At 36.8% G+C, this 24,898-nt stretch overlaps 3 protein-coding genes across 5 annotated transcripts in view; 2 read left to right on the forward strand and 1 right to left on the reverse strand.

Annotated features, from left to right (window-relative positions):
- The window catches only part of LOC120774150, a 58,465-nt gene extending 43,780 nt beyond the window's left edge, over nt 1-14,685 (forward strand). For all 3 annotated transcript variants that reach the window (XM_040103557.1, XM_040103556.1, XM_040103558.1), the window contains 3 exons: nt 11,470-12,566; nt 12,627-12,695; nt 13,750-14,685. In XM_040103557.1, the coding sequence (XP_039959491.1) occupies nt 11,470-12,566; nt 12,627-12,695; nt 13,750-14,080 (1,497 nt within the window). In that variant the 3' untranslated portion in view covers nt 14,081-14,685. The remainder of the gene's footprint in view (nt 1-11,469; nt 12,567-12,626; nt 12,696-13,749) is intronic.
- A 655-nt stretch (nt 14,686-15,340) lies between these two features.
- LOC120775579 (probable RNA-binding protein CG14230) lies at nt 15,341-17,519 on the reverse strand. The gene is made up of 5 exons (XM_040105816.1): nt 17,190-17,519; nt 16,830-17,128; nt 16,596-16,775; nt 15,602-16,538; nt 15,341-15,539 (listed from the first exon to the last, which is right to left on the reverse strand). Exons 1-5 carry the CDS (start codon nt 17,380-17,382, stop codon nt 15,361-15,363), a joined length of 1,788 nt encoding a protein of 595 aa, XP_039961750.1. The 5' UTR covers nt 17,383-17,519; the 3' UTR covers nt 15,341-15,360.
- A 446-nt stretch (nt 17,520-17,965) lies between these two features.
- On the forward strand, nt 17,966-20,749 carry LOC120775043 (ubiquilin-1). Its single transcript, XM_040105019.1, has 4 exons — nt 17,966-18,242; nt 18,746-19,421; nt 19,495-20,247; nt 20,339-20,749. The coding sequence occupies exons 1-4, from the start codon at nt 18,144-18,146 to the stop codon at nt 20,413-20,415; spliced, it is 1,605 nt and encodes a 534-aa protein (XP_039960953.1). The 5' UTR covers nt 17,966-18,143; the 3' UTR covers nt 20,416-20,749.
- Nucleotides 20,750-24,898: the final 4,149 nt, after the last annotated feature.

A 24,898-nucleotide genomic window follows, 5' to 3' on the forward strand; every position in this document is an offset into this window, starting at 1 on the left:
CTAGAATTTTTTGTTTAGTATTGAAAAAATATTTTTATTATTGAAAATTTATTTTTACTTAAGACTTTATATTTTTATTTTTGGACAGAAAAATTGTGTTTGATGTTATTTTATTGAAAAAAATGTATTTAGGATTTAGAAAAAAAACTAATTTCCTTTTTTTTGATTATTAATAATTTTCATTATAAATACATATTTTTTAATTCTAAAATTTTTTTTTGTCTTAATTTTGCATTTTTTTTATTACAAATAATTTATATTATAAATAAATTTTTTTTCAAAATTCTAAACAATTTTTTTTTAATAAAATAACATCCAATAAACACAATTTTTTATTGTCCAAAAATAAAACTACAACATTTTTAATACAAATAAATTTTTAATAATAAAAATATTTTTAAATACTAAATAAAAATTCTAAGTTAAAATTTTTATTTGCAATTTTTTTTTATTATAAATAATTTTTATTATAAATAAATTTTATTATGAATAAATTTTATTATAAATAAATTTTCTTTCTAAATTCTAAGTAAAGTTTTTTTTTTTTTCAATAAAACAATAATACTTCTTCTGTTTATTATATACGAGTATGTCGATTTATGTATGTGCACATACATATGTACATATGCACAATATGCAAACATTTCTTCTACTTTTATTTACTTCTAAGCGGAGCATAAATATGTACACTTGTATGTACCTAAACTAAATAATTAAATAATTTATTGACCCACACTTCATAGTTGTGTTTCTCCTTTCTTTTTATTTTTGCTTTGTTTGTGTTTGGTTTATTTGCGATCACTTTCGCTATCAATTTTTTCACAACTAATCGGAAGAGCAGTAGTGATTGACTTGTAGTATTGCGTTGATTTCCCTTTAAATAGCTGAAAGCACGTGATGTGTATGTTTGTGATGAAATCAGTAAAAAAAAAATATTTTTTTTTTTTAGTTTATATGGTAATAATTTGCCTCTCAAGTGATAGAAAATGAAACTGACATACATAGGCACTTTAAACATAAAAATCTGTTTGAAAAGTGCAAAAATCCTAGATCACATCTCACCTACAACATATCAAAACAATCGAAGCACCTGACATTATAGGGCACGAAAACAGACCACAAGTCTTAAGAGAGGCAACATAGATAAAAACAAAAAAAAAATAATTTCGTCTGACCCGATACTTTAATATCCTGCAGAAATACAAAAGGTTCCCATATAAGAACTTGATGTTGGTCCGACCTGAACAATTTCTTCGGAGATTGTACCATTGTATTGAATAATAAACAATGCCAAATTGCATGGAGATATCTTGTCAAATAAAAAAGTTTTCTATTCAAGGATTTTATTTGGACCGGTCAGTTTGTATAGCAGCTGCGTGCTATAGTGGTTCGATCTGAAAAATATATACGGAGATTTTGGCGTTGTCTTGGAAAATAGTCCACGCCGAATTTTGATATCTTGTCAAATAAAAAAGTTTTACATACATACATATATCTTGTCAAATAAAAAAGTTTTACGTACAAGAACCTGACTTTAATCGAACAGTTTATATGACAGTTCCTTCCTACAGCGGTCCGATAACGCCGATTCCGACAAATGAGCGTGGAGAAAAGAAAGTGTGCTAATTTTCCGACGCATATCTCATGAATTGAGGGATTAGTTGGTGAATACATTTATAACTTCAAGACCTCAAAAGTTTCTTTCTGGGTATTGCAAACTTAATATATCCTATTCAAGGTATAGGATATATTTTATTCAAATTATAGGAATGCACTTTAAGTTCCCAGGCAGAAATACTTTAAGCTAACAAACAATTAAAAGCAGAAGCCTAGTTAAGATTCGCTGTACTTTTTTTTTAGAGCTTTTGACAGAGTAGACAAACAATTTCTCAGGGTCTAGGGGGTGTGCTGTAATTTTGAAGGAACTCATAAATTAACCATATAGAAAAATATTTTGAATAACTACGAATATTCAAGCTATAATAGAAAATATACGCGTTTGCTGACGTACTACGTACATACATACATATGTGTGTGGGTATACTTACCCAACTAATATTCTCTCCCATATTTCATTTGTTGTTCCATATGACTTTTGCAAAACTTTTTTCCACAAATATGGATGCATATGTACATATGTATGTCTGTATGTATGTATTTAAAACATATCTATATTAACTGCGCGCTCTGCACAGCAATGCAACAATAATTCTTTCAATGTACATACATACATACATATGTATGTACAAGAATTTGTGTGTTCATATTGTATTTGCAAAAGCATTCAAATGTACATACACAAAAACATACATATGTACAAGCATGAAAACATTATAAATAAAACATTAGAAGCTAATCAAAAGCGCGTCGCATTATAATAAAAAGTAACGCTTCAAACTAAGCAAAGAAAAATATAAAATAAAAACAACAATAAAAAGGCAGAGAAATACATAAATGCTTACCAAGTACGAACATTTGACCTAATATACATACAAACATATCCATACATATCAAAATATGATCATGTACATGAATGTACATCCATACATCCATACATACATACATGTGTACGTTTGTACCAGCAGATGTGTGTTCGTTCACTGATATAACTAACTGACTTTACGCTCTCAATGGTGTTGTAGTTGTTATGAAAATGCATAACAATTGGAATAAATGTACATAAATACATATATACATATCTACAAAGGTCCTTACAGTCAAAGGCAAAATTTTATACATATATTAAAGGGTTTTTAAATACATCAAGATTATATTTGACGAAGTATGAATTAAAAATTCACCTTTCAATTTGATCACAGTAGTATATTAAGAGTATAATGAAAGAACTACGTACTTACCGCATTTGAAGCCGAGCGCTGGCAGCGCGATTTCCAAGCGTGGAAGGCGTCACGGAAGGTATTCTCTGGAATTGAGAGTCGAGGTACATACATGCTGCTTGGATCCCCTCTGTCGTCTCAAAATGCTTGCCTTTCATCGACCTTTTCAGGCAAGGAAACAAAAAAGTCCCGGGGGGCTACATCTGAGCTGTAGGGCGACTGCCAAAGCGTTGCGATACCGGAATTGGTTAGGTAGCTGTTCGCAAGAAATGCGGTGTGAGCCGGGGCGTTGTCGTGGTTCAACTTCCAATCAGCTGCGATGTATTTGCATGTTCAAGTGCTCCGTCACAATGTCATGAACCACAAATTTTGATAAATTTAACATCTGTGCAATTAAACGAATACTTAGTCGACGGTCTGAGCTCCAAACATTGCGGAATTTGTCGAAGTCGCAGGTCTCCCAGTACGGTCTTCATTAGCGACCTGTTCCCGGCCCTCCAAAAAGGCCTGGTGCCACCGAAACACACCACTTCTTGCTAAAACAACAACTGCTTGATCATATCAAACGTCTCTGTCGCAGATTTAGTGAGCTGAGTCGATTTAGCCATTTACGTCGCTTTGCTCGTCTGTCGGAATATACACGAACTGTTCCCTAAGTGTTTGAGATATCGATATGAAATTTTGCACAGCTTTTTTTCTCAAGAAGCGCTCATTTGTCGAACTCTCTGATATCGTACCACTATGGCATATAGCTACCATATAAACTGATCAATCAAATTCGAGTCCATGTATGGACTGTTTTTATTTGACAAAATATCTTTCGGAAATTTTGCGTGGTTTACTGTTAAAGGCCACGCCACAATCTCCGAACACATTGTTCGGATTGGACCACTATAGCGTATAGCTGTCATACAAATCGGCTGATCAAAATCAAATATTTTTTTATATATTATATCTATTTTTTTTTGTTGTAACAGTTTATGAAGCACCCTATGTTGTGTGTTAATTCTATTTGATCTAGTAAAACTAAACTTTATTTTTTTTTTCAATTTTAAATAATGGTACTATGCCCTTACCTTGTATTCTTAAGCTTCGTTCTTTTGCTATGTTACTTGTTGTTGTCGTTGTTTTATTTCAAATTGCGTTTGCTTTGTCGTTAAAGGCCAAAGAGGTTAACTTCTAAATATTAATAGTCTCCATTCGTTTAGTACTGTTGATGTTCTATTTTTTTTTTTTTTAATTTTTGCTTTCCTAGCGACAAAAAGCGTAAGTGCGCCGGTACATACATACATATACATACTCGTATACTTTTTCCAACAGTCTTACCCGTCCAGACATACAAACATGCATACATTTACATACATACATATGTACATAAATATGTTATAATTTATAATTTTAATACAAACAGTCAGCCAATCGTATTGATCATTTGCTAAGCTGGCAACATTGTATAGACAATCGTAACATTGTTAGTAGACGGGGTCACCAAAGATCACCGTCAGCTACCGCTATCAGTCGGCACTACATACATATGTACTAACTTACGTCTATTTAACGCTATGCGAGTCCATATTCGACTAATCACAACGTGAGGAAATTTAAGAATTATATATGTATGTATGTGCATACGATGGAAAAAATAACGGTACTAAAATTGATAAGCCGTCTGCTTTTTTGATACATTGATGTTTAATTCTTCTATTTCATTTGTATGATCTTTGGCTTTTGCTTCTAGCTGGCTGGATGACGGCCTTCAGTTGCAGAATTACAACAAACGCTGGCACAAACTAATTTTAACTGCGAATTGTGGTAGAATATGTACATACATATGTATGTATGATTTTGGCATACATATGTATGTACATATATGCATACATATAGTATAAAGGCAATAAATGTTGGTTGGAGAGAAAAAGTGCTAATCCGATCATTTGAGGATCACTCCGTTTTTAGATTGTTCTCAGAGACTGGAACAAGTAATAGTTCGAAAAATATGGTGGGCGTGGCAGCAAATCCCATTCAATTCCCAAAAGCTTTTGGCGAGTCAACAAACTTGTAAAAGGTTTCGTATAATTCTGTTGAGATTAAGAACATGTGGAACCACCCATACTTCAAGCTTCGAAATTAATCCTAGACGTTTCTTGTGCTTGTGAACGGTCGCGTTAGACAAATTTAAACTATCAGCCATCTCTCGCATTGTTATTCGATGATTTGCATCGAACGGCTTTATTTTATGCAAATCGGCTTCAAGAGGCCTTCCAGGACGTGGTGCATCGCAAAGATCAAAATTGCCAGAACAGAATATTGAAAACCAATTTTGTTATTGTGTTCGGTCAACTAATATTCTTCGTACAAACCACATACATATGCACGTAATTTCCGCCTAGCTTGAACTGCATATTTACGCTAGATATCATCTTCAATAGGGCAGCAAACGAAAACTATTCTAAAATATTTAAAAAAAAATTTTAGAAGCAAGCCTAACTTTATCAGCTCAGCTGTTCAGTGATACCATCAAACGAAATTACTTAGTGAACAACCCAATATTTTAAAGAATAGTAAAGAATAGTATAGTAAATCTGGGTATTTTTATTTTACTCTCTCAACATCCAGCAAAGGAAAGTTTTCTATGCTCCGCGTTATCTTTTTTCTTCAGAGAGGCGTTTTGCTTAGTGATCAGTACTAACAAAGCTGTTGGTTTGTTTTCGAAATTTGAAAGGGAGTGTCTATTACTATAAATAGTATTTTCAGGTCAAAAATTAGGTGTAGTGATTTGACAGTCTTCCACTTATCAGTGTGTGGCAGATATCAGTGTGAACCGATTTTCGATCGCTGCGATCTTACTATCTTCATTTGGCTTCGACTAGTTATATACCTGGCCCTTTTTCGAATTAGCCGAAGCTGCCTCAGTGATAATTTTGTGATCATAAATTTTCGATTGTGACGATCTTATGTTCGTGATCTTCTATGATTATTTTCACGGTCTTTCTGCATCGTCAACTCTAGCTGAAGCTGTATCCGTTATACATATTATGTACATACTTACATACATACAATTGAATATCATAAATTTTTGATCTTAGCCTCATGTTTCTATGTATATCTGGTTATTTTCTCGGTATTTCTGAAGCTTCTTTGCCAACTGAAGCTGCTTTTTTGGTATCTTTGATACCATAAATTTCTCACAGTTAGTATTTACGTTTCTAGTGACGCGAATAATCAATCTCATTGAACTCCTTGGCCGCCATTTCTGCGTGTTCTAGCTGTACACGGTTGTATTTTATAACTCAGCTACTACTTACATCCATACATACATACATACTTATGTACATACAATCTTTTTGAAAATAATCGCTTTGATTTTGTATGTTTCGGGGTAGAAAAGCTGGCAACAACAGAGTTCTTTCTCTGCTTTGTTAAATTACTAAATGGTAAGTTATTTTTAAGTATTGCTCTACGCGATCGATATACCGACACGTATCTACCGTACACTCACATTTCTACATGCATACATTTGTATGTATGAATATTGCGCTATATGATCGTGATGTTGCTACACACATAAGTTTTTCTATAAATATAACTACACATATACCCGATATATAGTATAGAGAAAAAACGCTCGTACTACCATACATTTCACCGTACAACGGTATAATGAGTACGTGTATACCAAAAGAACGTACTAAATGTGCATACGGCGATACCGTAAAGCACCATTCAGCGAGCAAACACACACACACAAATCAGTGAGTGATCGTTAGTTAGCTGGGTTGGTGAGTGTTTTGGGGAAGTTGACGGCAGCTGTGGCGAGGGGCGATTAATCCCCACAGCCGCTGTATTGGCTATGGCCCGAAACAACTGAAACAACCGGGCAAAGAGACAGACAGCCAGCAGCCTGCAGCCAGTAGCTAGGCAGCTTTGAGATATGGGAACGCATTTTGAGTGATCGTGCAACAACGATCTTTCGCATTGCCGGTTGGATTTGCCTGCAACAAAGCGATATTACATGTGTACATACTCGTTTAATTTTTTTAACAGTTTTGCGTAGTATTTACACTAACAAAGTCATGAAGAAAATAAATAATTTTTATTGTAATTATGGAAACAAAGCTTACGAAAGTCACTGGCTACTTACTGTTGGCATAAAGACAATATTATTGGACACTTTGGCTGATATCGTTGAAATCGTACTGCTACTTCCAATATACAGGGTTTGTCCGGAAAGTAATAGGACTCATTCCGCATCGTCCACCGTGAATTTGTTCTTCCTGTACAAACCATCAACGCCAAGTTTTACGTGGAACGCCTCAAGAGACTTAAACTAAGTGTCAATCGGGTCCGACAAGTTGGCCGTTTGGAAGTTGCACCACGACAACTCCCCGGCTCACACCGCCTTTCTTGTGAACAGCTACCTAACCAATTCCAGTATCCCAACGCTTCCGCAGCCGCCCTGCAGCCCAGATGTGGCCAGCGGACTTGTTTTTGTTTCCTTGCCTGAAAAGGCCTATGAAAGAGGATCCAAGCAGCATGCACCTCGGCTCTCAAGGCTATTCCGGAGAATGCCTTCCGTGACGACTTCAATGCTTGTGACAACAAGGGCTATCTCCCAAAATTACATCTGCAATGGGCTCTAAAACCTAGGAGCAGAACAGGTACTACACTACAATAAGACTCCGCAGAAATTCAATCAACAAATACATATGTTATAAACATAGCTGAGCCTCAGTAGAATCAATTCTCTGACTTGCTCAACAAGCAGGCGAACGTAGCATTAATGGAATATGGACCGATGAGTGCTAACAGGTCACTGTCTAATAGCGGGACGTGCCAGTGGACTAAGAATGTCATATAACGACTATTGTAGAAGCGATTAGGAGGCAGAAAAGGAGGAGACTACAAACCATTTTCTATGCGAATGTAAGAGTCTATATATCATAAGAAAAGAATAGCAACTATTGGTCGAAAGTTGCTTGACGACGTTTCAGAGGTTGCACAGATAAAACTTTTCATACTGATGAACTTTATCAGAGCCACGTGATGAATCAGAGAGGAGCTAATAGACTGAGAGAACTTTAGTTCCGGTGGTATTACAATGGGCACCTAAAGGTCTAGGTGCGTCGTTAGACAGCCACTGTACCTACCTACCTATCTATCTTCCACAATGTACTTCAGTCTGAAAACTATTCATTATAGAGAGTCCGAAGAATTCGTACCCAGCCTTGGCAGTTTTCGTGCCAAAGTAAGGTTACGTAGTCGGTTTTTGCAGCTTAAAAAATAAAACACTGAACCGTGTTACCACCTAAAAACTGATTATTTTATGAATAATATAATGTTTGCTTGAATAGCTTTCTAATTCTGTCGAAGTAAGAGACTTTTAGAATTTTCCAGGAGCAGCATGTATGTACATATATATGTATGTATGTATATGGCGGCGTTATGCTCGTTTTTTTTGCGAGCACTGTTGTTGTGTATGTGGGTTAGTATCGTCTCATAGAAACGCATACTATTTTTACTCGTTGCTTTATATTTATGTATGTATATATATATATGTATTACATATACTACTTTTGTAGGCCTATGAAAGCCTTGCGTTGTCTTCTTGAAATCTCTGACTATTTTTATAATAATGAACAAAAAACAATAACAAGAATAATAAGAATGCAACACATCTCTAAGATCGCTCTACCAGACGTTCTAAGTGCCTATATGTGTATGTATGTATGGGTAAATATATTTACTTAACGTAGTTTAAACACATATGAAAGTAATGGCATTTACATATCATCTGTATATTTTCATGTACCACTGTATATTTGTATGTCTGTATGTCTAAAGCAGATGTTATACCACTGACATTCCAACTCAAGTGTCTTCTGCACTTAAAAACCTCAATAAATTTAACTGTATTACGATTGGGAGAGGGAGAATCTGTGGATACTATGTATGCAGGTTAAAGAAAGATCAGTCACGTAAACATGAATAATACATATGGAAATATGCATACATACATATACATATAACCTCAGTTCTAAATCTATGAGCATATAACTTTTAAAAGTGTTTAAAAAAAGCCGGCAAGGAAAAATCTATCAAACGAGTAAATATAGCATTTTGTTGATTAAGATTACTCGAAAATTTCTAAAAACTATAAAGTAAGGACGTACAGTTCTAGGGCACTTAAAACTGCTAAGAGCTGAAATATTTGGTCTATAACTTTCTTATTCATCTAGTGGTAGATTAAAAAAAAACTCCTATTTCGATGGGGTTAGGACGATTCTCATATATGTATGTATGTACGTCTCGGTATTTTAAAAAATGATTACAGTCTTTAGGAATCTTTTTAGAAGTGGGACATATTTCGTCTGGCAATGGTTGTTGGTTGGTGACAGTTCAAAGCCGAAAGGTTAAATGTGTTAAATTTCACCCATAGTCTTCGTAATCTAACCAATTTGTTTAAAATCTGCAACCTAGCGCTACTCAAGGACTAAATCAATCTTACTAACCTATATACTTCAGTACAGAGAAATCCGGACAGTCGAGTCTTCCCAAGGGCACTGATTTTAAATGCCTCGAAGGCTTGCTAACACGCCCATTTTCATCTGAAACACTTTCGGAGCACTATTCATCTTTCGTAAGCTGACCCACTGCTTAGAAGCTTCGCCCTTTCCGACTAGCGTATACATATGTATATTTACAAGACGTATGTACATACATACATAAGACCGATATTCTTCTTATTTACTGTCATAGACACTCCTTACGCGATTATAGCTGAGTTAAGCGCGCCAGTCGTTTCTTCTTTTCGTAACGTGACGCCAATTGGAAATTCCAAGCGAAGCCAGGTCCTTCTCCACCTGGTCTTTCTAACGGAGTGGAGATCTTTCTCTTCCTCTGCTTACCCTGGCGGATATTGCGTCAATTACCTTCAGAGCTGGAGTTTTTTTGACCATACTTACGACGTAACCTAGCCAACGCCGCCGATGTCTCTTCATTCGCTGAAGTATGCCAATTTCGTCGTTTATCTCATACAGCTCATCGTTCCATCGAATGCGCTATTCGCCGTGGCCAACGCGCAAAGAACCATAAATTTTCCGCAGAACCTTTCTCTCAAAAACTCGTAACTTAACATTAGTACAGAGAAAACCCATCAGTCGCGTCTACGAATATTAAAAGTTAGCCTACTGGTGCAAAAAGCTGCTAAACGAATCACCAAAGTTCGTTCGTCCAAGATAGTCTGGTCTATGTAATCAGAACGGTACCAGATTTATTTCCGCCACATATGGACATTCTTCATCCGTACCCATATCTGTATGTACATATGTACATATACCACAAGTAGGTACATACATACATATGTACATAAATGTATATTACGATCGGCGGCGCTTTGAATAGTGCGCACCTTGTCGATCGCAAGCGATTCAACGATTCCATAAACGCGTTCACTTTTTGTTTACCGTTGTAATTTCATTTCATGCGATTGCCATAAAGCTTTCTTATTTTCTCTGCTCATGCGCTTTTCCGCGCAGCGTTGCGCGAAATCTTCTTGAACGATTTTTCTTTTAAATCTTTCGCTTGACTCATCTTCTTGGTAAACGAATGAAGATACAGCTATTACAATTGCAATCGTATAATGGACACGTCTACATATACATACATACTTACATACACATGTGCATAGGTACATACATATGTATGTAAATGTTGTGTATAAAAATAACATTACTCATTTTTAGCTGCTCAAAATTGTGTTCTATTCACTTTAACTGCCATAAAATAGAATATGAATAGAATATGGTGCTATGTATCGAAATGGCCAAGCCAGCAGCGGTCTTGACTCATCGAGAGTGAGGTGGACGAATATGGGAAATATTTACATATGTACATACATATGTATATTTGTATATAGGTTTTTTTCTAGGAGATAGCATCGTAATCTAAACCCTGTTTGGGGGAGTAATGTGTTAGCTGTCGTCGAATTCACTTAAGGTTCGGCCCAGGAAAGGTAGGGCGGACCACAAGGAGAGAGTTTTTAAGTGAGTTGGTGTCATTGGGCATGCAAAGAGGTGATCAGTGTCATGCGGGGACTCATTGCCTGCAAGACATAAGTTTTGTATGTCGGGGTCAATTCTGGATAAGTAGGAGTTTAACTTCCTACAGCACCCAGAACGAAGCTGCGCTAGGGTCACTCTTATTTCACGCGGCAACTCGAGCTCTTTTTCTGTGATGGATGGTGTTTTGACTCCAAGTACACCACTCTCACCTTTCTCTGGGAGTGAGTCAATGAAGGTGTTAACAGTTCCACTGTGAACGGCGTTTCAGTGCCTATCGGATATTGGTTATCTCCGAAATGGGGTTTGGTGTTTTTGTCGACTTCATCGACGCGTTGAAGAAATGTTCTCCTGATGTTCCTGGGAGGCCGATTCGTTCCAAACATGTGACTGCGAAAACTGTTTAACCTGGGTATAGCCTCTTGTACAAACTGCCGCTTTTCTGACAAGGAGCTGGAAGCTCTTGAGCACCTCGTTCTAGATAGCTCTATTTGCACTTTTTACGTAGGACACACTATCTCTATAATTCTCCCTGCAAAACTTACTAATTTTTTACTGATTTTTTATTCTTTCAGGATACCAAACCGCCTTCGACACCTCTTAGCAATGGCAATGGTAATGGGAACGGTAATGCCAACAGTAACCACACCCACAACAGCAGCAGCAACAGCAATGGCAGCAGCTACCACCATCATCGCGCGCCGCGCACTCCCGAAAGCTACTTCAATGTGCCGGAATCGATCGCGCTGCTGAATATCGTCAAATCGGAGCGCATACAAAGCGCCTTCCAATCAAATCGCAAGAATCACGCCAGCGTTTGGGAAATGGTCGCCGAAGTGCTGAATCGCTTTAGTGCGCGCAAACGCTCCGCCAAACAGTGCTGCAATCGTTATGAGAATTTGAAAAAGATCTACACACAACTGAAGAAGAATCCCGAACGCCATGTGCGTCGCAATTGGCCTTACATGTTTCTTTTCAAAGAGATCGAGGAGCAGCGCGGCGAGTGCTGGGGTTCGGCGAATGGCAAACGCTTGGCTTTGATAGCGAAGAGTCACAAAGAACTGTCCTACTATCAGCGCCGGCGTCAGGCTGCTGAGCTGGGTGTGGCGTATTTGGGTAAAGAAGCGGCTGCGGTCATGCAACATAGTCTCCTGCAAAGCCTCTCCACTGATTCCAGCAGCAACAACAGCAAAATGGAACGCTTTCTGCCCAACCACTTTGTGGAAGCGCAGCTGGGCGACGGTTTGGGCGGTGGTATGGGTCTATATGACGATGGTCCGCCTATGCATTTGCCCGGTGGTGCAAGCGCAGCAGCGGCTGCAGCAGCTGCGGCGGCGGCGGTAGCAATGAATGCGGCCATGCAGAAGGAGCAGGAAATGCGCGAAAGTGCGGCTAACGAAAGTGTTGTTAGCATGGAGAACGGCAATTGCAGCGCGGCACCACATGCGCCCGAGTTAAATGGTGCGCTGCCCTTGAATGGTGGTGCGGAGATACCCAATGGCGTTGGGGGTGCAACAGGTGGTGGTGGTGTGGGTGTGGGCGGTGTGAACAGCTTGTTGACGCCACATACCACCAATGGCATTAAGGATGTGCTGCGACCGCACTTCGATAAGGAATGCAATGGCGGTGGGTCAATGGCTTTGACCAATGGCGAAAACAATATCTCCATGAAGTGAGTTAAACCTTTTTATTGGAAATATGAATATTTCTTGAATTGTTCGTTTATTTGTAGGTCTGAGCCTATGTCCGACGGGGAATTCAACCCAGATGATATACAATTAATGCAGACGAATTACAATGGGTAAGCACTAAACGTTTATTAAAGAACCTTTATCTTAATCTAAAAACGAAAAATCGATAACATTATTTTACTGATCGATATCTCTCATACTTCTATGCATCAAGCTATATTTATTAATTTAAGGGAATAAAACGAATACCTCTATTCCAAAACTCATTTTAAAAGCTTTATCTCAAAAACCTCACTCCATAAATTATCGTTATTTGAATATCGTACCAATCGATTAATCTTATCTGTAGAAATAAAACTCTTCAACCACTAACCACTTTTCTAAAGCTTATATCGAAACCAGATGAAATATTGAAATTAATCTATTTTTAACGATTTATATCAAAAAACACATTCCATGCAAATTGTTATCGGTATTTGAGTCACGTTTCAGTCGATCTTATTAATGCTCCTGCATTTAAATCCGCGGCTGAGATATTCACGCTTTAAAAGATATCGATATCAATTATGCGATTAATATGTTTAACAATAATCGATATCTTTATTTGCTAATATGAAATAATACGATATATGTACATATAACGGTTTGTTATCTTAGATTAATTAATTTTAAAAATATTTCTTCTATGGCTTATGTATAGTCGAGATATATGTTTGTATAATTGTTATCGATATTCGGCATACACAAATAATTGTTAATCCAAAAATCTAAACTTTTTTGCCAAATTAAATAAATATATGTACATACATATATTACATATGTATGTACATATGTATACCAGCATACAAATTGCCGATAATTATCGATTGTAAAAATATCGATAATTATTTTTAATTATCAAACAATTTATCGATTGTAAAATTTTCGATAATTATTTATTATACAATTTATCGATAAATATTGATTTAAAAATATCAATTATCGATAAATATAGCTTATAAAATTATGAATAATCATTGATTGTACAAATTATCGGTAATTATAGTTTTTTCATATTCATATTTAACTACCTTTTAATTCCTAAAACCATTAGCTATTTATTTTATAATATTTATCGAATTTTTATTTTTCATTAACGAAAAATACTAATTCACTACCTTTCAGTTCCCAAAACTACTATCCTCACAGCATCGACCACAACATCCTGCACCCGGACGTCATAGTCGACACCGATAACATTTCCGATTGCAGCAGCGTTATCGGCGGTGATGGCATTGGCGGGTCTGCGAAAAGCAAGCGCAAACTCTCTACATCCACCGATGGCGGTGACAGCACAAACTACGAACTGATCGAGTACTTAAAACGGCGCGAGAAGCGCGACGAGGAACTGCTGCGGCGCATGGACGCGCGCGAAGAGCGACTGCTAGCCTTATTTGAGCGCACAGTAGTGGCCATTGAGACGCTGGCGGGCAGAAAGCCAGCGGAAAGCAAGTAGTGAGACGCTTTGGCGACCTCAGCGAAATTATGTGCCTTAACAGCAACACCAAACAAAACCAGTCATTTAGCGGAGTAAGCGAAATAGATTTAAGTAAGTCAAGCCAAAAGGAGCAAGCCCAAAGCGCTAGCGGAGCCAAAGAACAAATGCGATGAGATTTTTATTTTTCTAATTTATTTTTTTCTTAATTAAATATTTTTTGTTGTAACTAATTTAGTGTAATACTCAGTAAGGGCAAGTTTTTACTATTTAAATATTTCCATGTAGACTTACACACACGTACACATATTTATATACAGAATTTTGTGCTTAATTATTTTATAAGTGTAGTCGTAAGTATAGGCTGCTATTTCAATTTATTTGAAATGTTGCCAAAAATTTACTTAACTATTTTAATATCTTGGATGAGCGGAAACTTTTAAATACTCATATTATTTTGCTACAATTTGTAACTTATGTGCCATTGTATTTTATTAAAATACGAAATAAGTGTATGCATTGATAAAAATAAGAAAATGTCACATTGTAATACGCATTTAGCTGCATAAAATTTAAATTCACAATAAGAGTGAGAAGTGAAACTTCTTAAACTATTGCGCGCAAATTTCATAGCAAATATGTATATTTGAAATTTTTTCTTTGCAAAATTTTAAAGAAATTTTTCATGCTGTAAAATTATGGCAACGCTCTTTGTATAATTCAATTTTTTTTAATTAATTACATGCCATAGAAGATATGCGTGCATATACAAATTTGCAAAAAGAAAAATAAGAAAATTACATTTTTTCATTATTTTAGATCAATACACAGCTATCTTCATTATAATTATTTAAATTCATTAAAAGAATTGGAAAATAATGTCAAATTCCTTAAAAGAATTAAAAACAATGCCAAATAAATTATTAAAACAAATTCCACCACTAAAAGATAAGCATTTTGCACTGCGTATTGCCGAATAGCAGCAATATATTGCCGCCGCAATAATTGCCACGGTTTGGCAAATTGCTGCGATAATAGTGTGACCCATCGCTAAATGGTTGTTGTCGTGGCTGCAGTAATGGTTGGTGGCCGCACTCATAGTAGATGGTTCGCGACACGGCTAAGCAAATTTGCCAGCCACCTTCTGCACGGTTATGGGCGCCTAGTACATTTGCGTGCAGGTGACAAATGAAATTTTGCGCTGACGCTGGCAGAGAACGCGCGCGTCAACGAAATTAACAACGTGCATGCATGTAGCTAATATGAAATAAAAGTACGCAATTTTTTCAAATGTTGCCAATTCAATGGCGTCCTTTTATTCGTCTTTTGCGACCCACCCCACCAACGCCACTATTGGCAACCAAATTTTTCTTAGTTTTATTAATTTTACTTCTAATTAAAAGTTTCAAACGATTGCGCACAGCTTCATAGTCCTCCTCTGCTGCGTCCTTCTTCTCATAGTGGAAAAATTTAGCGCCTTCTACAAAAGAAAAAGCGTTATGCTATTGAAATATTGTTTACAAATAAATTTACGTGCTTTACCTTTCAATCGCGCATCGTTTCTGGGTATGAAGAAGCTTTCCAACAAAATTTTATTTTGCTGCTTAGACTTCTTTTGCGCGCCGCCGTCTGTCGTAGTTTGCTTCGGTGGCTCGTTTTCACCTTCTTCTTCTGATGAGGAGTCATATTTGAAAGGATTTAACGCATTCTTGTCCAGTTTATTCACTAATATCTTCGCATCGGATACTTTTTTCAGCTCACCAGCACGCTTGTCTTGCACCTCTGCGCTGCCGAACATATTCAGCAAGCTGAAACCATCACCGCGCGTTTTGAGCGATTCTGCCAGCGTATCGGTGACCACGTAGAAAACCTCTTTTGAGACTTCTGGTCCTGCATCGGCAACAGTGGTCTCTTCACTTTCTGCTTGTTTTTTCTTTTGTTTCTTCTTACCCGCCGTTGTTTGTGCTTCTGCGTCGGGCGCTGGTTGTGTTTCTTTGTTGCTGGTGCGTAGCAGTTTTTGATGCTCTTCTTTGGATGGATCATAGCGCAGCATGCGCTTCTTACGCGCAGCTTTTTGCGCATTGTCGGTGGTGTCGATTTTGGTGCCCACAACCTGTTCCAATATGCCCATTTGCCAACTACGCTCGTTTACTTCGCCGCTTGCTTTGTTATTAGTTTTCCCAGTTCGGGCACCTGTATCCGATTGTTGCTGATCTTCTTCTTCATCATCTTCGACAAATTTGGCATCAATGCGGAAACGTGGATCTAGACTTTGTTTGCTTTGCAATTCTATGAGCTTAGCGCCTTTTTTACCAAAAAGTTCTGGTTTTAGTTGAAGCTGTTCACCAGCTTCATTATCATCTTCTCCATCAGAGCCAAAAATGTTTGTTTTGGATTTAAGTTTTAATTCATTCGGACTTGTTGACTCATCCTCCTCCTCGGCATCGCTAAATTTGATTTTATTTAATTTAGGTGCATCCTGCAATTATTGGATTTGTTAATTCAATTTGGCAAACAAAATGTGTTTATTCAATACCATGCCGGAAAGCGCCTGCTGTATGACGGATTTCTTTTCTTTGTATTGCTTTGTCATTTTATTTTGCGATTCCTTACGCTTCTGTTCCGAAATAGTTTCCGTTCCATCCGGCTTCTTTTTTTTCTTTTTCACTCCCTCGATGATATGTAACGGCGCCGTATCGTAGTTTTGTATTACAATCTAGATAATACATAACGCATTAATATTCAATCCTAGTATATTTGTATTTCTTACCTTTCCATTGTACAATGACGTAGCTGCACGCTTTTTGCTTATTAACAAGTCTGCTGCGATTTCGTCGTCATTTTCCAACGCCGTCAAATCTTCCTCCGTAAATTTTTTGCGCGTATTCTCAGTGCTGCGCGGCAACACAGCTTCTGTTTGCTCTTCATTCCAAGTGACTTTTGTATCAGCTGTTTTGTCTTTTTCAGCTTCTTCGCGTTCACGTTTTAGTCGTTCCAAAAACGATTCCTTTGCCACGGAAACTTTGATTTTAGCCCCTTGAATTTTTACCCAATTAAGCGCATCAACACCTGCAATCGAAATTTTAAAGTAATTAAATTATTTAGAGATAATGTTCATGAGAGTCCATACAATTGTTTACATTATTGGGATGAATTTGTAGCGTTACAAACGCTAACACTTTCACGTTCTCTGGTTCAAATGGGTTCTCCTTGGTTTTCAATTCAACGCGTTCAACTATGCCGTAATCCTGAAAAACTTCATTGAGTTCTTTCTCAGTTGCATTAGGTGGCAAATTAGCCACAAACAAACGGGTGGAACCCATTAAATTGAGGAATAACAAATACTATTCGCCAAAATGTTACTTTAACAAAAAATTCCTAAAGCACACGTGCGAGAATAAAATATACCGCTTAACACATTGTTGTAAATAAATTACTGTCAATAGACGGGTATGTTCAGGGAAAAGTGACGGAATATTTGCAATTGACATTCAGTTATCGATTACTCATTTAGTATCGGTGAAATATTTGATAAATATCACTTTGAGATGTTATTTGTTATTTAATGAATATTTATAACATTTTTTTTAGTTTACTATTAAAACCAAACAAAAATTATTTTTTTTTTTATCTAACAGGTTATTAAAATATTTCAACGTACATTTTCTTAACATCAACAAGCTGTATGGGTGTATTTATGTGTTTGTTTTAAAAGTTGCAATAAAAAAATTAAATATAACTTAATAAACTTTTATAAATATTTAGTTTAAACAATTTTTAAATATATAAAAATATATTTTTTTTTTTTGCATATTTTACAACACTTGATTGGCCAATACAACTCTACGTTTTCCAATCGGGTAGGCATCGTCAAACGAAATGCGACTCTGTTTCGTTAATTTTTTTCATTCCGTGTGTGTGTTATACGAAAGTGACGAATTAGTTTTTAATTGACAAAATTTTTCAATCTATGAAAATTCTTGCAGCATTTTTGCTAAATAAAAAACTCGAAATTTGTTAAAACTAATATCGAAGTAAATTGAGAAAAAAATTCATTACAAAACCTTTCAAAAACTAAACAAAAATGGCAGAAGGAGGTAATAGCAAGCGTATCGTTGTCAACGTTAAAACACCGAAGGAGAAGAAAACAATCGAGGTGGATGAAGATTCTGGAATTAAGGACGTGAGTGTACTTTGAGCTTACATTTAAGCTAAATATTTTTTTAGCTGACTTCTCGAAAGCCAGCCGTTATACCTGCATGTAACTCTCATGTGACACTTATTGAGTTTTATTGCATTACATGAGTACATGTTCTCGTCGCTTTTGTTTGCGTGTTGGCAGGTGATTGGCGCAAAGATGTGGCATATTGTCAGAATGCACAAATTTTGTGAAATTGATGATTGCACCACTCAAAACAATGTAGTTGTAGACGAGGTGGCGCAACCGCATACATAATTTTGTTTTGATTTTAATTTTCATCGTTATATTTGCTTGCTTTTTGTTTCTAATATTGGTTGCTGATTAAGTGTCCGTTCAGTATCAGCCGTTGCCGTGGTGCGAAATCCCAAATGTAGTTAATAGTCGGGTTTATTATAAAAACAAACTGTTAATATCTATGACGTGTATAATCGATAGTAATGATTAATTTCTATGGCGCAATAATCATCATAAAAATATTTTTTTAGTTCAAACAACTTGTGGCGCAGAAATTCGACTCTGAACCCGAACAGCTGGTACTAATTTTTGCTGGCAAAATTATGAAAGACACCGATACATTAAAGACTCACAACATTAAAGACGGTCTAACAGTTCATTTGGTCATCAAAGCACCTACAAGGGCAGCAGAACCTGCCGCTCGTCCAGCCGCTGATGTACGTCAAACACCGTTTGGTCTTAACCAACTAGGTGGATTGGCTGGTATGGAAGCATTGGGCGCAGGCACTGGGTCTTTTATGGATTTGCAAGCTCGCATGCAAAGTGAATTGTTAAACAACGGTGACATGTTGCGCTCAGTACTTGATAACCCACTAGTACAACAAATGATGAATAATCCAGAGATAATGCGCACTCTTTTCACCTCGAACCCGCAAATGCAGGACTTAATGCAGCGCAATCCTGAAATATCGCATATGCTAAATAATCCAGAATTGCTTCGTCAAACTATGGAGTTAGCACGCAATCCATCTATGTTGCAAGAGTTGATGCGTTCGCATGACCGTGCAATGTCGAATTTGGAATCGGTGCCTGGCGGTTACAATGCGCTTCAACGTATTTACCGCGATATACAAGAGCCCATGTTGAATGCAGCAAGCGATTCTTTCACACGCAATCCATTTTCCGGTCTAATGGACAGTTCTGGCGGTATGTGTAACCATTGACAAAATCACTTGACATTCATACATTTTATGCTAATATTTTTCAATTTGACTTTTAGGCGGCATAAATCCGCAGCAAGGCACGGAGAATCGTCAACCACTACCAAATCCGTGGGGCGGTACCGGTAATACTAGTGGTACGTCTGGTAGTGGTGGTGCTGCGTCTGGTGCCAATCCAGATCTGCCGCCACGCGGCGTGCTTAACACGCCCGCCATGCAGAGTCTTATGCAACAAATGTCTGAAAATCCATCGTTAATGCAAAATCTGTTAAATGCACCTTATACGCGCTCCATGATGGACGCAATGGCACAGGATCCAGATATGGCTTCACGTCTGCTCAGCACCAGCCCCCTAATGGCTAATAATCCCCAACTGCAAGATCAGGTGCGTCAAATGATGCCGCAGTTCCTTAATCAAATGCAAAATCCCGAAGTACAGAATATGTTGACCAATCCCGAAGCATTAAATGCAATTATGCAAATACAGCAAGGCATGGAGCAATTACGTTCGGCGGCGCCCGGTCTGGTCGGTTCTTTAGGTATACCACCACCAGCACCTGGCAATACAGAAAGTTCCACCGGTACAACAACCTCAACTACAAACACCACGAGCGGCGGTGGCGATACCAATCGTCCCGCTACGGCACCTGGCGGCGGACCGAATGCTCAACTCTTCAACGACTTTGTATCACGCATGTTGAACGGCGTAGGCATGCAGGCTGACAACACGCAGCCGCCTGAGGTGCGCTATCAGTCACAACTGGAGCAACTGGCGGCTATGGGTTTCGCCAATCGGGAGGCCAACTTGCAAGGTGAGTTAAGAAATTAAGTAGTTTATGTTACAAATACTTTTTTCTATATACTTATATGTCTAATTAATTTTTTTTTTTTAATTTTTTGCAGCGCTAATTGCTACTTTTGGCGACATAAATGCTGCTGTTGAGCGGTTATTGTCACTTAACCAATTATCTTTAAGTTAACATCCTTAATTTGAAATTTTTATTTAATAAAAACACGAAATGAACAACAAAAACAAAATACAACTGCTGTTGCTGCTGCTAACTAGATGGCCTAGATACAAACCCCTTCGCTTTACCCTAAACAAAAATTACTAAGTGAATTACTATTGTCCCAGCAAATAACCTATATGAAACATGAGAAATTACAAAAAAAAAAGTACTTTGGGACTGCGGCAATATTTCGTGAAATTACAAAAAAAAAATGTATACCAAAAGTAAAAGCGACACTAAAGTAAACATGGAAAGTATGAAATAAGAGGGTATAGAAGAAAAATAATTATTAAAATAGAAACAAGTAAACAAAGGATATATAAAGTAATTTACATATAATTTTTATTAAACTTTGGTAAATTACGATTTCAAAGCGTTTAATAGTCAAATTCATAGCAACTGAATTAAATTCTAAAAAGATTGTTTAAATGTTGGTAAAAATACGTTATGAAATTTTTATAAATATTTCTCTTAAAATAAATTTTGAACACACGTAACTGTCGTAGGGAAACAAATAAATGCAAAATAAAAGAATATTTTTCTTTTGAAATTAATTCGGTAATATTAAATAAAAGAAAAGAAAAAATTAAACGGAAAAAGGTAAATAAATAATAGAAAAATAAAATAAAAAATATATGATCTAAATAATTAAAAAATAATAATAAAAAAGAAAAAACAATATAAAAGAATTTATGCAAAAACAAAATTAAAACGTTATCTTTTCAAGAATAAGTTTAAAAGCAGAAATTAACAATGTAAAAAAAACTATTAAATTAAATAAATACAATTTGCTATCTAAAAAAAGTTTCGAGTTATTAAAAAAAATCTCAATATGCAGTTATTTATTATGAATTTGACTGTTAAACGCATATAGTGTAAAAAGGCATTAAATAATATATTGCATTAATATTCCAGTTGTTTTAATTATTCCATTACTTAACATCTTTTCCCCCCAACATTTTATTATTAATAAGGTGCGCTGTGGAAATAGGTGCCCTTCGACAAAAGTATGAATGTTTATTTTAGCAATTCCGGGTTCCAAATTACCCAAATAATGTTTATGAAAATAAGTAGTTGAACAAATTTATTTCGGCATAAGAATCTAACCAAAAAAATTATATAATTCAGGCTTAAAAGGGAAAATGTGGCCAGAAAATTTTAAAGCCTACAAAATACATACACACATACATAACCATAACTATGTGCAACTACTATGATTATATGAAAGAAATTTTATGATACAAAAAAGTACACTTTGATTGATTAATTCTGATTATTTAAGAATGTTATTGTGTATCTTATGTTCTTTTATAATTATCAACTAACTATGTATATCAATTCTACTATTATTAGCTAACAAAAATACTTAGCTACATATACATACATATGTAGTACACGTACATATGTATATGTATACAGCAAGTGTGTATACATCAAGCATTATATACAAACACATGCAAGTTTATAATGAAAATACAATAAACAAGCGGAATATGAATGAAGGCAAGAATTTTCACTAAAAACAGAATGGGAAGTTTCCATAAAAGAATATTTTAAATAAAAACATTACTAAAAATATGTATAAAAAGTACTAAAATAATATTAGAAAGGAAAAAATATATACATATATAAGATTACATACATACATATAATAAACGGTGTCACATTGTGTTGAAAAATAAAGTTTACTTCTATTTTAAAGGTGAAGAAGACCTGCCTTTTCACTTTTATGTCTCAAATAAAAAACAAAAACAAGAATACTTCAGCTACACTGAAGCTAACATATAATATCCTTCACAAATAAAAAAGTTTTCATATAAGAACTTGATTTTGATCGCGTATGGCAGTTACATGCTATAGTATTCCGATCTGAATAATTTGTTCGGAGATTCTAGCGTTGCCTTGGACTATAATCTACGTCAAATTTCGTGAACATATCTCGTTAATAAAGTTTTCCATACAAGGAGTTTATTTTGATCGTTCAATTCTAATGACAGCTATATCTTATGGTTCCGACATATTAACAGATTCTTGGAGAGAAAAGGACGATAGCTAAATTTCAGATCGATATCTCAAAACCTAATTGGCTAATTCGTGTATATACAGGCGAAATTCATGCGATTATTCATAAAGTCGTTGAGCACAACTACCATCTCCGTCAAGATCGGTAAAGTTCTCTGCCAGTCATTCTATACCAGACGAGGTTTTAGACAACGTGATTGACTCTCGTTCGTCTTCTTCAAAGTGATTCACGCCACCAATTTCGACCGCAGTGGTATTTTCTATTCTAACAGGACCATTGCCGTCATAGATCATAATTACAAAGCCGTCAGTTCCTGCAGGGGTGCTTTCGCAGAAATCATCCTTGCAATCACCAAAGCTCGAGTTGTTGCGAGAGACACTGGCCACTTATTTGCATGCCCCACAAACTTCACACATCTGACACTCCTTTGGCCCGACCCTGTCGAAACAACACTTTTCTTGGGCCTACCGTTGGATGACGTCGACGACAAATTAGCTTGTCCTTACCATTATAACGGGGCTTAGAAATCCGTAAAAACAACAACAACATCAGCGCAGTACTTTCTAGTATAGTGGCGTATAGACGAACTCGTCTTTCTCGGAAACAACAGTCAAAGCCTGGATGTCAAGTTCTGAATAACTCTTGGCAGCGGTTGCTTCTTTGATATCAGTAGGCAATTTTATCATTCTCGCCCTAAACAACAACATGATGAGAAAGCACTGAGCGTGAGTGTTGAGTACCGAAGAAAATATAACCACGAACTGTATGAGATATACGGCGACATGGATATAGTAAAGCCCATAAAAATCTAACTCAGTCGAATCTGTGAATAGATTTCTTACATGATATGTCATAAATACTTCTTCCGCCCTCATTATTGAAAGACGCCCCATTTTTGACTTCTGTAGATCCGTAATCGTTGTTATTGGTGTTGATGCTGGTTCCAACAACTTCAGCCTCGTAGTCCAACGCAGAATATCTCTTGCCAACAGCTGCTACTTCGGACTAAGTAGGCAATTAAGAAGTATAGTCTTCTCTCGACGAACAAAAACAAAACGGCGAGTTTTCGAGAGAAAGGTTCTGGGGAAGATTTATGGTCATTTGCGCTTTGGCTACGGCGAATATCGCATTCGATGGAACGATGAGCTATTTGAGATATACGACGCTATTGATATAGTTCAGCGAATTAAAAGATAGCAGTCATGGCGCCCGAATGGACGAAAACACTCCAGCTCTGAAAGCATTCGACGCGGTACCCGCCGGGGAAGCAGAGGAAGAGGAAGACCACCACTCCGTTGGAGGGATCAGGTGGAAAAGGACCTGGCTTCGCTTGGAATCTCCAATTGTCGCCACCTTACGAAAAGAAGAAACCATTGGCGCGCTGTTATTAACTCGGCTATAACCGCCTAAGCGGTTTTTACGTCAGTAAAGAATAATAGGAAGATACGTAATCGAATAAAGCTCGTATTTGGCATCGTTGTGTCGAACAATTATGAATGTAAAATAAAGGAGTAAACACACACATATTTAGAGTAAAACAACTATTATTTTTCGTTGGCGCTAAAAGCTCCAACGACGACTTCATTAAGAGAATGTAACTTCGTTTGTAAACAGCGCACCCGCAAGCATTTTGAAAGAGTATACAAAATCGACACACGCTTAGATCGTCAAATACAAAGCAACTACAAGAAATACTAGTTTGAGGCATTCACGCTCAATGGACTAAGAACGCAAAATCGCGCTGAGAGTCACAAACCGCTGAATATGATAACACAAACACTCGTAAGTACTTATGTACATACATATGTAAATATGTAGCTTAGAGCGATGAAATCAAAATCTCATACTGAAACGATTGGAAAGATAGGAATCATCGGCCAAACCCGCAAACGATCGAGACACCAAAGATCCACACAGCTAACCACCAGTATATACTATGCATTGGTTAACCAGTTGCGACAACATTTGCAAGAATGTTGAGTCCGCCATCAGAAAATAACAAAAAAAAGCAAAACAAAAAATATGCTGCGACGAGCGCAAGAGCTGAAAGGAAAAAAGAGCCAACATACGTAAGACGTACGCGTTGCCGAGAGCGCGAGTATTTTTCAAATTTGAAATTAAACAACAGACAAGGGAAAGAAAACCACCACTACGAGAAGGCAAGTATCCTGAATACATGCTCTGGGCTGGATGATTACGTTGCTGAAGACAGCGCGCCTGCAGACGAGGGGTTCCATTAACGAAAGCGTAAATTTTCTATTGCAACGGTCTTAGCGGCGGAGCCATTGTTTTATTTGTTGTCGACTAGCTGCTACTCCTTGCATTGTGCGCTCGACCGACCAGCTGTTAATGGTGGTGGTGTTGGTGCCGGCAAGGGAACGTGCCACAAACAAGCGCGCTAAAAGACCCACAAATAGCGACGGCGACAAC

Source organism: Bactrocera tryoni, chromosome 4, assembly GCF_016617805.1.
Source record: "Bactrocera tryoni isolate S06 chromosome 4, CSIRO_BtryS06_freeze2, whole genome shotgun sequence".
Classification (NCBI taxonomy): Eukaryota; Metazoa; Arthropoda; class Insecta; order Diptera; family Tephritidae; genus Bactrocera; species Bactrocera tryoni.

What these genes read in the sequence shown, in the direction of transcription:
- LOC120775579 (XM_040105816.1), bottom strand. Translation starts at nt 17,382, where the DNA reads ATGGGTTCCACCCGTTTGTTTGTGGCTAATTTGCCACCTAATGCAACT. An exon ending in CGTCATTGTACAATGGAAAG is followed by an intron (nt 16,776 to 16,829) that starts GTAAGAAATACA and finishes TGTATTATCTAG; the next exon opens with ATTGTAATACAAAACTACGA. An exon ending in AAACGATGCGCGATTGAAAG is followed by an intron (nt 15,540 to 15,601) that starts GTAAAGCACGTA and finishes TTTCTTTTGTAG; the next exon opens with AAGGCGCTAAATTTTTCCAC.
- LOC120775043 (XM_040105019.1), top strand. Translation starts at nt 18,144, where the DNA reads ATGGCAGAAGGAGGTAATAGCAAGCGTATCGTTGTCAACGTTAAAACA. An exon ending in TCTAATGGACAGTTCTGGCG is followed by an intron (nt 19,422 to 19,494) that starts GTATGTGTAACC and finishes TTTGACTTTTAG; the next exon opens with GCGGCATAAATCCGCAGCAA. An exon ending in TCGGGAGGCCAACTTGCAAG is followed by an intron (nt 20,248 to 20,338) that starts GTGAGTTAAGAA and finishes AATTTTTTGCAG; the next exon opens with CGCTAATTGCTACTTTTGGC.